Source organism: Dermacentor silvarum, chromosome 1 (assembly GCF_013339745.2).
Source record: "Dermacentor silvarum isolate Dsil-2018 chromosome 1, BIME_Dsil_1.4, whole genome shotgun sequence".
Classification (NCBI taxonomy): Eukaryota; Metazoa; Arthropoda; class Arachnida; order Ixodida; family Ixodidae; genus Dermacentor; species Dermacentor silvarum.
Window position 1 is genome coordinate 377,804,669 of NC_051154.1, and position 12,629 is coordinate 377,817,297.

At 47.6% G+C, this 12,629-nt stretch overlaps 1 protein-coding gene across 1 annotated transcript; it reads left to right on the plus strand.

Annotated features, from left to right (window-relative positions):
• Positions 1–4,660: 4,660 nt before the first annotated feature.
• On the plus strand, positions 4,661–12,367 carry LOC125943699 (protein GVQW3-like). Its single transcript, XM_049663164.1, has 2 exons — positions 4,661–5,199; positions 12,346–12,367. The coding sequence occupies exons 1-2, from the start codon at positions 4,661–4,663 to the stop codon at positions 12,365–12,367; spliced, it is 561 nt and encodes a 186-aa protein (XP_049519121.1).
• Positions 12,368–12,629: the final 262 nt, after the last annotated feature.

The following is a 12,629-nucleotide window of genomic DNA, read 5'->3' on the forward strand; positions in this document are numbered from 1 at the left end:
GATTAAGTTCCATTAACCAACGGTCGCACCATTGCTGTAAGCAGTTAATGTCCTCCTGAAGTAAGTCTTGATTAGATGTGCTAGTAATAGTTCGATAAATGACACAGTCGTCTGCGAACAAACGGACGTTGCAAGACACGTGCAGGGGTAGATCATTGATGTATATTAAGAAGAGTAGAGGTCCAAGAACAGATCCTTGCGGTACACCGGAAGTCACTGGTAGAGGGTTAGATGCGCGGTTGTTAACTGTAACGAACTGAGATCGGTTTGTCAAGAACGCTTCAATCCATCGCAAAATGTCGGGGTTAAGGTTCGCAAGAGAAAGTTTTAGTAGTAGACGTTGGTGTGGTACCTTGTCGAACGCTTTTGCAAAATCTAGAAATATCGCGTCTGTTTGGAGGTTAGAATCTAAGTTGGTGTGAATATCATGCAGGAAAATGGCCAGTTGTGTTTCACAGGAAAAGCCCTTGCGGTACCCATGCTGTGATGAATGAAAGTATTTGTTCGAGTCAAGAAACTTCATGATTTCTGTGTACAGATAGAATCACACTTGTCTAGAGCAGTCGAGCGGCCGCCTGCGGACTGCAGAAGCGCCGCTTACCGGCAGTCGCTGGGTTCGAGATATGTTGGATTCAAGCGCCAAAAGCCTGCATGCGGCATGGCTTCTCACGGCCATTTCTGTTATCGGCCTGTAGATTTTTTCACGAACGTGGGTGGGCGAGATCTGCGCTTATTCGCTGCCTGCTTCGTCGCGTGCAGCCGCCGCCGCAGCTGATAACATACCAAAAAATGCGTTTTACTTCGCGTCAGTCGTCGTTTGCGTCTATCACTTCATGTGCCAATTGGCGTTAACGTCACCATTCACCGAGACGCCGATGAATCATTGCCATTTTTTATCTTGAATCATGTGTAGTTCTCAGAGCCAGTGCATGCATTCCGTTGCACATCCACGCTTATCACGGACAGCGGTCGTTCCACAAGCGACAGCAAGCAAAATACAAAAAAAAGGAGAAGAAAAAAAAACTAAGATAACTGACTATCTCTTATGATCAAATTTACAGGCTGACATCGCAGATAGGCCGCAAGTGCACATGCCGCGTGCAGGCTTTTGGCGCTTGCATCCAACATATCTCGAACCCAGCGACTGCCGGTACGCGGCGCTGTTGCAGCCCGCAGCCGGCCGCTCGACTGCTCTAGACAAGTGTGATTCTATCTGTACATGACGTGCTCCATGAGCTTACAGGGCACACTCGTTAATGAAATGGGGCGATAATTAAGCGGACAATTCCTGTCACCTGCTTTGTGGATGGAAACAACCCTCCCCACCTTCCAGTCATATGGTATGTCTCCAGTTGAAAGTGACTGCGAGAATAGCAAACACAGGAACACCGCGGCGACATGTTTAGTATTCTTTAACAGTTTCGAATTAATGTTATCCACGCCGGCCGACGATGTGAGTTTAAGATTGTCAATTAACGATGAGATACCTTCCTGTGAAAATGTAATGGTGGGCATAACACTTGATGCATTAGTACGCGAAGAAAACGGGGACGTGGTAGGCTCTTCTGTAAATACAGATACAAAAGCTGCATTAAAAAGGTTCGCGCACTCTACATCGTCGACCGTTTCACCTTCGTCATTGGTAAGTGTTACACTGCGCCTTTCTTGAGGGTTTATCACCTGCCAGATTTTTTTTGTGTTATTGATTAAAAGTTTCCGAAGGTCATCACCAAAGAATGCATCTTTCGCCTTGCGAATTACTGATAGGTATGCGCGTTCAGCAGCGTAGTATTTTTCCCATGCACACGTGTTCGTCCTGCATTTTGCGGTGCGATACATGCGTTTCTTCTTGTTTTCTAGCCTTTTTAACGAATTGTTAAACCATGGTTTTTGTTCATGCGTTCGAAAGGTAATTTTTGGTATGAACCGGTTCGTTAAGTTGTTTATTTTTTCTTTGAATATCAGCCAAGTTTCATGAATGCTGCGGTTATGAAACGCATCTTGGAAGGAAGGTAGAAAATCCTGTAAATGTTCACATATTGCATCATAATTACCTTTGTCGTATAAGTGTATAGTTTTCTCGCGCTTCTGCCGCAGAGCTGGAGCAAAGCGAAAAGAAGCATGGATGACCTTGTGATCACTGATTTCTCTAAGAAAGGTGATGGACGACAAACTATCTGGACGGTTGACCAGTACTAAATCTAAAATGTTTGCAGTGTCTTGGGTGACGCGGGTTGGCTCTGATACGAGTTGTGTTAGATTAAAGTTGAGGCAAACGTCCAGAAAATCTCTCGCTTCGGTTTGGTTTACTAGGGAGGGTACTGTGTTGCGCCAATCAATGTCTGGTAAGTTAAAGTCTCCAAAAAGAAGAAGGTCGGCATTAGGATAGCGTGAGCAAACCACGTTTAGTGCATTGTTTAGATTACGAGCGAAGTCGGCGCTATTGCGAGGAGGCCTGTAACCTACACCTAAAATTACAGACTTCACTTATTTCACTTCACTTATTTAGTGACCACAGGGACCATGGCCTTATGGTCGCTACGGTACACCGCCATAGGTTGTACGACAAAAGTTGGCGCGTTCTTCATAAACACGTCACCAACGCCACACGCGTTCGGTGCGAACACGGGCAAAACGCCGCCGCCGTCGACAACAGTTCTGCGCGTTTTTGTGTGACCGCACACAACCGCTGTCAAAACGCTGGCTTGAGCAAGCGCGCCAGCAGCAGCGGGCGAATGTTCATGTGGTCTATCGCTTCAACGGAAACTGAGCGGCGAAAGCACAGCGCATACAAAGGTAGGAGCCGTGTTGCAGATCGGTTTCAAGATACGGTTTGCCTCCCCAATGTACTCCTTTCAAGTGTGAGATTGAGTCGCCAGTTCGCCGTCGCTCGTTGCGTTGTTTCTCCGAACGAACGGCACGCGGGCGGCCGGGACATGGCGAGTCGTAAGGGCAACTGATAAGAGCGCTAGCGCGATGCCTACGTGACGGAATGGCTAAACGCCGTTGTGGACACTGTTAGGGGAGAGGTGGGCGAGAGCCCAGATATGGTGGCACAGGCGGCAGAGGCCGGTAGGGCTGCGTGCATGCATGAGCCGCAGTGGGAGAGCGTGCACGCACACGCACAGTCTAGGGTACCTCGATGCCCTCCTCGCCCACCGCTTCCCTTCCACTGGAAAGTCGCGTTTGCTCTCCGCCGTGCGTTCGCTCCCCGTGAAAGCGCGCGTCCCTCGCCCTCGCGTGCTTTCACTCGCACATACAGCATACGGCTAACGAGAGTTTTTTTTCTACATCCGGACGCGACCATCGAAGAGTGAGCCCTTAACAGCTTCGCTGTAAAAACTAACTTGGACAAAAATCACACTTTTGCGCAAAAAAATGCTAGAAGACAGCGCCAGCCGGCGCAACTCTGGTGACCCGCCTGTGCATTTTTCTCGATATTGCTTAGAGTGGGCTGGAGATTGTATCTTGTGGCGTAAAACTGTCAAACGTACGATATTATGACTCCGGTATGACTACTCACGTTGTTCAACAGCTCGTGTGACCTGACCTCCCGCCTTTATCGACGACTAGCCGTTGCTCTGCGCATGCGTCACAAATCACGTGCGTTGACTACAGGGCAGCTGAAGCACACAGCCTTTGAGTATGCATTCGGTTCACTCTGTGCTGTTTAATTGTTTGCTACCGTACAGTATATTTGCCATTGTACAGTGTCTTTTTTTATACTTGAACACTTAAGAAAAATGGCTACACTTCTTGCTCGAATTACGTCGGTACGGATAAATTATCTGTTTAGGTGGGTATCATTTGCAAAGAAAAACCAAAGCAATCCATTCACCAACCAATTACAAAAATTACTAGGGGTCCCTTATGCTACGACTAAGACGACTTGGAGGCGAAAGCCCGAGCGCCGCTAACCTAATGACATCACCACTTTTTTTTTCTGAACTATCATCACTCTGAAACCAGAATTTAGTCATTTTTGCAAATCATTTTTTTGCAAGTCCCCTTCCTATGATTCACCAAACTCGAACCGACTAAACACTTTTTTTGCTGAGTCACTCTCACTGATTGGTCCCTCAAATCTCACATATACATTTTTGCAGGTCATTCCCCCACTCCATAACCTCTTGATTCACTCTTAATTCACACTTGATTCACTCTTGATTTAGCCTATCACTGCTTGGTTCACCTTCATTCACTCTATCATCTCGGTTTTACTTCCATCACACTTGATTTGCTCTATTACTCCAAATTTAAAATTTTCATCACTCTTGATTCAACCTACCACCACTTGATTCACCTTTTTCTCAGCGCTTATTTCACTTTCATTTACTCTTTATTATCTTAGCTCACTGTATCTCATCATTACCTTTCGTTTGATTACCATCAGCCAACTAAACCCCTTTTATTCACCATCAATTCACTCTTAACTCACCTCATTCACCTCTCTGTACTATATATAGGTCTGTTAGAAAAGAATCCGACCTTATTTTTTTTGCGAACACCTGATGAATATGAAACAAGCGCGCTTGCATCAGCCGACCTTGAGCCTTCGTGCGCATGCGCGAATTTTTTCCCTCCTGCTGGTAGCGTCAGTCGCAGGGACGCAGCGTTTGAGTGACGCAATGCTGTCGTCGGTTTCTTTATTGCAAGCAAAATGACGGAGCGACTGGAGCGGCGCTACTGCATCAAATTTTGCCAGAAACTGGACAGTAGCCAAGTGGAAACCATTCGGAAGATTCAGACGGCTTTCGGTGACGATGCTATGAGCAGCACACAGATTAAGGAGCGGTACAACCGGTTTGAAGACGGCCGAAAATCGGTGGAGAGGGAGCCACGCTTCTTTCCGCCATCAACATGCCGAAATGACCAGGTCATTGCCGAAGTGAGCGCTGTGGTGATGCGGGACCGTCGTGTGACTATCCGAGAAATTGCGGAAGAGATGGGCATCAGCACTTTTTCTGCATACTCCATTATGACCGAAGATTTGGCCATGAAGAGAGTTGCGGCGAAATTCGTGCCGAAGCTGCTCACGGTGGAGCAAAAGCAACTTCGTGTTGAAGTCTCACAGGACATGCTGGATTCTACAAACAGTGACCCTGACTTCATGAACACGGTAATCACTGGTGACGAGTTTTGGACGTACGGGTACGACCCGGAAACCAAATCCCGGTCGTCGCAGCGGAAGCATTCCACGTCACCAAGACCAAAGAAGGTCCGCCAAGTGCGCAGCAACGTCAAAGTGATGCTGACTGCTTTCTTTGACTCCCGTGGTGTGGTACACCATGAGTACGCACCACAGGGTCAAACAATCACCAAAGAGTACTACAGGGATGTCCTCCATCGCCTACGTGATGCTGTGCGGCGCAAGAGACCGGATTTGTGGCCAACAGGAAATGGGCACATCCATCACGACAACGCTCCTGCACATTCCTCCCACTTGATTCAGACTTTTTTGGCGAAAAACCCGACTCCTGTAGTTCAATAGGCTCCTTACTCTCCTGATATGGCCCCCTGCGATCCTTTTTCATTGATGAGTTACAGCGTTGTAAATTTGATAGTTTCGTTTTCTTAAAAGTTGCGGTTCTTGTCAATTTTTATTAAAAATTGACAACCTGCATCAAAAATTTGCAACCAACCGTCACTAGATTTTTCCTTCTTCTTTTCAATGCAACAAATCTCATCATATTTGGTTCAGTGGTTGCCGAGAAAAACGATTTATCCTTTCCCATGTATTCAGATAGGAGGACCAGAAAAGCTACTTCTTAAGGAATGATGGGAAGTCTTGAGAAAAATACTTTTCCTTGCCAGCAGCAATTGCATAACAGTAGTCTTCAGGCATTACTCATACTCATCCCAAGCAGAAGGTGAACCCGAAATTTTTGGCTTTCTTATAAAGCCACCGCTTTTAGATGCGGAGCACCTTATAGCGGCGGCCTGTCCCGCGGCGTCGTTGGCGTCGGCGTCCGTCCGCACCTTTCCTCATTCTCTCCACGCCAGCTGTGCGATAACGCCTCTCTCCTCCTCTCCCTCTCTCCACGCCATCTGTTCGATAACGCGCTTCTCCCTCCGTGTCTTCATCCGCCACCTGTGCGATAGCGCGCGCATGCGCGCGTCTCTCTCTCCTCCTCCTCCTCTCCGCGCCAGCTGCTTATATAAACCCGGTGCATGCGCCGCTGCCTCAGTTGCTGCTTCGGTTTAGTCACGCTGCGCCGTCCGATGCTCTGAATGGACGCCAACGAATCTGTCAACGAACTGTCTGGCACATCTTCAAACAGCAGCAGCCAGTTCATTAACAGAACCGCGAGCACCTCTGAAGACAAGGCTGCGCAGAGAAGAGCTCGCGACGCAGAACGTAAACGTCGGCGACGCGCAGCGGATCCAGATTCAGTTCGCCAACGCGAAGCCGCTTCGAAACGTCAACGTCGAGCAGCGGATCCTGAGCTTCGAGAACGGGAAGCCGCGTTGGTTCGTGAACGTCGAGCAGCAGAACCTGAGGTTCGGGACCGTGAAGTTCAACGTAAACGTACGAAGTGAGCGGCGGAACCCGACCTTCGAGAACGTGAAGCCGCGTTGGTTCGTGAACGTCGAGCAGCAGAACCTGAGGTTCGGGACCATGAAGTTCAACGTAAACGTACGAAGCGAGCGGCGGAGCCCGACCTTCGAGAACGTGAAGCCGCGTTGGTTCGTGAACGTCGAGCAGCGGATCCTGAGCTTCGGCAACGTGAAGCAGCGTCGGTTCGAGAACGTCGAGCAGCAGAACCTGAGGTTCGGGACCATGAAGTTCAACGTAAACGTACGAAGCGAGCGGCGGAACCCGACCTTCGAGAACGTGAAGCCGCGTTGGTTCGTGAACGTCGAGCAGCGGATCCTGAGCTTCGGCAACGTGAAGCAGCGTCGGTTCGAGAACGTCGAGCAACAGAACCTGAGGTTCGGGACCGTGAAGTTCAACGTAAACGTACGAAGCGAGCGGCGGAACCCGAAGTACGAGAACGGGAAGCCGCGTGTAAACGTCAACAACGAGAGGCTGCTCCCGATGCTGCACGCGACCGCGAGCGCGCGATGTGATGGTGACCAACGCAAGTTAACACGTAATAAAAACGTAATAACCCCAAGTTAGCAACGTTAATAACACCGTAATAACAACGTAATTAACGCCGTCATAACGACCGCGATGCTCCGCATGAGCCCATGGTTCCCCTCGGGAAGATGTAATTTTTTTATTTCTTAGTCGGCGCAGAGCCCCTCAACGCGATAGCGTTAAGGGCCCCGTGTTGCAGAAAATCCGGCATCGGCGCCGGTGTGCGATGTCGGCGTCCGTGGCGGTGAAAATAATCCCGAACCACCCCAACCGCGCAGGCCCTCCACAAGGTGCAAGGTCTGGGTGAACAAAAATTGGATTTCTCACAGTGAAATCCGTCATAAAAACAGTAAAGTAAGACAACCACAACCTACAGACATGGTGGCGTCGGATTGTAATTTGAATGTACGAGAAAACATAATTCTGTTACGAGGAAACTCAAACACAAACTCCTTTTCCAGCATTTCTACCAGGCCTACAGCTGCGCGCTCGGGTAGTTTACTTGCGAAAATGATATCCAGATGGTGCCCGCATCCTCGGCAGGTCTAATTGGAACTTCGCCTGCCTAATGCGTTTTGGACTAGCGCACGCGTCGGGGCAATAGCAAACAATTAATAAAATAATTAAGAAAGTGCTAGGGCCTCCACATTTTAATATAACATGACTTATGTTGCCCCTGGAAAAAGGTCTTCCCACCAATGTATTTCTGTTTAAAAGTGAAGCCGACTTTAAGGGGACCGGTGTAAGCTTGGTCTTTGTATGCTGGCTTTCCCACGTTTGGGTTGCTGTGGGAAAGCCAGCTTACAACGAAGCCCGATAGCGGGGCTCGAACGGGGCCCGATAACGCTATCGTTCCACTCTTAAAGGTGAAGCTTAAACGTCCTGAAATTTTTTAAACCACGGAGTTGTTTTTAACAGCCAAGCTGTTTAAGCCATCCGTAATTTGTGGCGCGTGCCAAGAAACTGCCGCGCCGTAGCCATGGCAACCCGGAGGAGGAGGAAGAGACCGCGTGCACGCGGTCTCCTCCTCCCCAGCTCTCTGCCTACCCGACCCCAGCATCTTTTCTCTCCGCGGCACGCTGAGCCAGGAGAAAAAAAAATGGCGAAAGTTTTCACTAGGCCGTGCAAAGCTCAAGACACAGCGAAGATGGCCGATTGATATCGAGCGGCTAGCCTGCAACGCGTTCGGCGTCGCCAAGCAACAGCGTTTTTGGCACTGTGCCAACCTTGGTTAGTCTGCCTGCGTTTGTGGCATGCCAGGAACGCTGTCGCTCGTAGGCGCCGACGCGTCCAGCGCTAGTCACGCGCAATGTCACCTTCGCGTTCGGCGTCGCCAAGCGACAACGTTCTTGGCACTGTACCAAACTTCGTTAGCCTGCCTGTGTTTGTGGCATGCCAGGAGCGCTGTCGCTCGTAGGCGCCGACGCGTCTAGCGCTAGTCACGCGAAATGTGGTGAAAGGTAAGGTACCTCCGAAAATGATCGCTCGAGAATACCTTCCTACAAGCGTAATTAAGTTAAACCAAGTTAAGACCTAGCAGGGCAACCAAGTTAATACCTAGCAGTAGCAGCCAGTAAGTTTCGCTGTGCCTATGCTTTGCGCGACCGAGTGCAAACTTGCCCGTTTTTCTTTATCATTAGTTAGAGTTATCAAAGGGACGTGCTTTTCTACTAATCCCAACATCTTAATGTTGAAAAGAACCCAGTTTTCTTCTACTCAGAGACTGTAAAGAGAAGGTAATAACACACTATAAAAAAAGGGAATAAGTTCCATGTCAGTGGCGTTGTAGTTGGCTGTATTATAATCTCTAATTTTCTTCTATTCAGCTCCCGCAAAAGGCAGCTGGATAGCAAGAGTTACTTGTAGTAATTTGTGGTCACTAAACCCATTCAAATAATATACGTGTACAATTGTTTCAGGTACAGTTTTTAAAATTAGGTCTACCGTATTTTGAAGTTTAAAGTAAAGTTAATGAAGTCAGCCGAGTGATTACAAGAAAAATACAAGTTCCCTCAGTTAATTAATGGAAGAGTGAGATCACTAGTGCGATACACTGTACTTCTTCTTTCTTGGGTTTTACGTGCGACAACCACTTCTGATTATGAGGCACGCCGTAGTGGAGGGCTCCGAATTAATTTTGACCACCTGGGGTTCTTTACCGTGCACTACAACGAAAGCAGACGGGTATTTTTGCATTTCGCCTCCATCGAAATGCGGCCGCCGCGGCCGGGATTCGATCCCGCGATGTCGTACTCTGCAGTGCGACGCCTTAGCTAACTGAGCCACCGCGGCGGGTGATACACTGTACTAGCCTAACAGATTTCAATGGCACAGTGCTACTGCGCAACTCAGCTAAGAAGTAATGATGAGAATCGGGAAAGTGGTAACAGCTCCGGATCAAAATACTTTTGTGGAATGAAATATGCAAATTACTCAGGCAATTTAAATTTTAGAATACGAAGCAAAGGCGTATGACACTATGTATCTTTTAATGGCAAGAAGAACAGCAGCGCCCCTTCCGTCCGTGTGATCATGTCGATAAATATTGTAGCCGTTCGTACGAGAAAGAATTTCGCTGTCAGTGATGCCAGCGTTTAACCACGTCTCAGTGAAGACAAGAATATCTGAATGACTATCATCGACGCAAGAAGAGACCGTATCACGTTTAAAAAGAATACTTCTGATATTGGCGAATGATACTGGTAATGATGAAGGAGTGAAAGGCTGATGCAGCTCTTTCTGCCTACATGCGCGTGAGTTTACTTCTAGCTATCTGCGTGAGCGTGCAACTGCGTTGGTGACGACATCATAGACGTAGGTTTCATTCTCGATGCGCAGCTTATCTTCAAAGAGCTTAAACGACTTGTTCTGAGCTCTCGCGAATTCTAACAGCTTTCTTCGTGTCTGTCGCGCTGCCAAGCAAAGATCCTCGCGTATGGAAAACGCTGCGCCCTTGAGCTTACGCTCACGCTACAAAATTGTCTTCTTATCCATGAAAAAGGCCAGTTTGGCAATGATGTGAGATTGTTTACTGTAGGCAAGAACATTTAATGGGACATTGTTTTCTATTGGCGGCTGATCTGAAGCGCGTAGAAAAATAGAAAACAGATGCGCGTTGGTACTAGATGGTGCAATCGGCAGGTATCTAATTTGATTTGATTTATTGATGTATGGAGTTTAACGTCCCAAAGTAACACTGGGGCTAGTAAAGATGTCATAGTTAAAAGTTTCTGATTTATCTTTACAACATGCAACAGATTGCATCTAAATCCAATTACACGGGCGTTTTTGCATTTCACACCCATAAATATGCGGCCGCCGCTGCCGGCAGTCGAACCTGCGACCTCGTGCGCCGTAGTACAGCGCTGTAGCCGCTGCGCCACCGCGGTGGGTGTGTCTAATTTGGTTTTGGAAGGGGCGTCTTAATGGGTGGATAATGATGAGGACTTTTCGAGCAAACGTCATCGACCCACTGTTCATGCCTTTGTGTGCACCGTCACGGCCTTTACAAACTAGTAAACAACACAGACCTCCCAGATAATGCTACTATATTAACACAAAAGCTTAGCTTACTATCGGTAGCGTATACATCGAACCCACGCTGCAGTGCCGGTTGCGCAGCTGGGAGACCGACGCGCTGATTCAAGGCACAGATTTTCGGTCCCACGTTGTTTCACAACTTGCGTATATGCGCTCATTTATACGACAACAATTTCTTGTTTGCTGGTGGCTGATAGCCAGAGCAAACATGTTCCACGGAAAGGCTCACACTGACGTTTTAGCAATGAATGTTTTCGCCCAGTGACGACACATATTTAGGAGTTAAAGCATTGCCTCGTATTCCACAAGAGTCGTTAAAATCTCCTGCCTTGTTAGTCTTTGATTTTAAAAGCTGCTGGTAACGAAGTCTTTATTAAAAAAATTTAATACTGGCCTCCGTACCTAGGCTGTTGCCGCGTCTATATATATATATATATATATATATATATATATATATATATCAAGGAATCCGGGACAGAATCCATGATATAGGAGAGGAGTAAATTAAAATGAGGTCCGCGAATCTACGTCGGCAGGCGATCCAGGTCAGTAGGTGATATGAGTCCTCGAGAAAGGTGCCTTCGAATGTCGTATGTGGCAGTGCAATTTAAAAGGAGCTGTAAAGCGTCGACCGTACGTTTCTTCTTTGCTGTTGCACTTTGTGCACAGTAGTCTTTCCACTCGTTCCTCAGAAACTTGTGGACGCTGCCACCAACGTTAGATGAAAAAAGTCCTTCGTGTACCTCAATCTTAAAAATAGTTTCCCCGCGAAAAGCAAAGTATTTTCCTCGTCAATATCGGCTGAAGATGTCATATAAAGCAAGTGGCACACGGCGTCCTTATGAAAGATTACTTGAATTACGTTCGTCCGCCAATCCTTGCCGTGATCACAGGCTATAAAATGTATTTGTCAATCTGCCTAGCTTTCATCGCACAAGCTGTTTTTTCACGAGTTCTTCCGCAGACTTCCATTTCACGGAAATTACGTCATCGCTTTACATGGCATAACACAGGATTGCACAAATATATCGAGTCAGCGTATGCGAATAGCCATCTGTACTACCGCTACAGATGAGCCGGTCACCGGCTCTGTTCTTCATGGAATTACGTAACGAAGCAACAAACGCTACATATGTATTGTCACAAGGTGTCCCGAGGCAGCGTTAAGAAAGAAATTATACTTACATTCAGACGCGCGTTGTGCAAGATGCGGGCGCTGAAAAAGAGAAAGTGGAGACTGAGGACAGAGGCTTTAGTGTATCCACGCCATCTTGTCCAGCTGTCTCTCTTGCCGACGCCGCGCACATCCTCAAGTGCCATTTCAGAACAATATCCTCACTGCAGCAAATATATGCCTTCAAGCACAGATTTCCTTTAATGAATTGAATTCATTTATTTGGCTTTTTCTGTCTTTTTCCAGCAAATAGCTTCTTTTAGTTATTTCGCTCGTTTTTCCACTCATTCGAATGGCAACGTTCGCTGCCGAACGCTAGCTAGCTCTTTGAGGCACACGTGCTGTCGCGCGCGAGATATGTGGTGTCAGAATGTTTAGCTGCTGTCGTCGGTGGTGGCGCTGTATTGCGTTTCTCTGCCGCTAATTATTGTCTTGCTTTCTGATTCGGGCTCTCACAATGCACTCTGCTTCCATGGGTAATACACATTTCACTATCATATTCATGAAAGCCTATTTGTGTACACTTCACTGTTCCTCTGACACTCAGAGGCCGCATGCTCTTCCGGTAGCCCACTAGTTGGTTCATAAATCAAAAAGTCCCATTTTTATTAAATTCGAAAGTTTTCCCCACGGCATAAATTGTGTGAAGCATGCATGTTACAGTGTACATGTATGGTTTGCTATGTTTGATGAAGTATAACACGCAACTGTGATGCGGACCATAGATGACCATAGGTGTAGCCCCAAATTCGACAGATAGTGGCGGGATCGTATCCCGGCCGCGGCGGCCGCATTTCGATGGAGGCGAAATGCAAAAACGCCCGTGTGCTT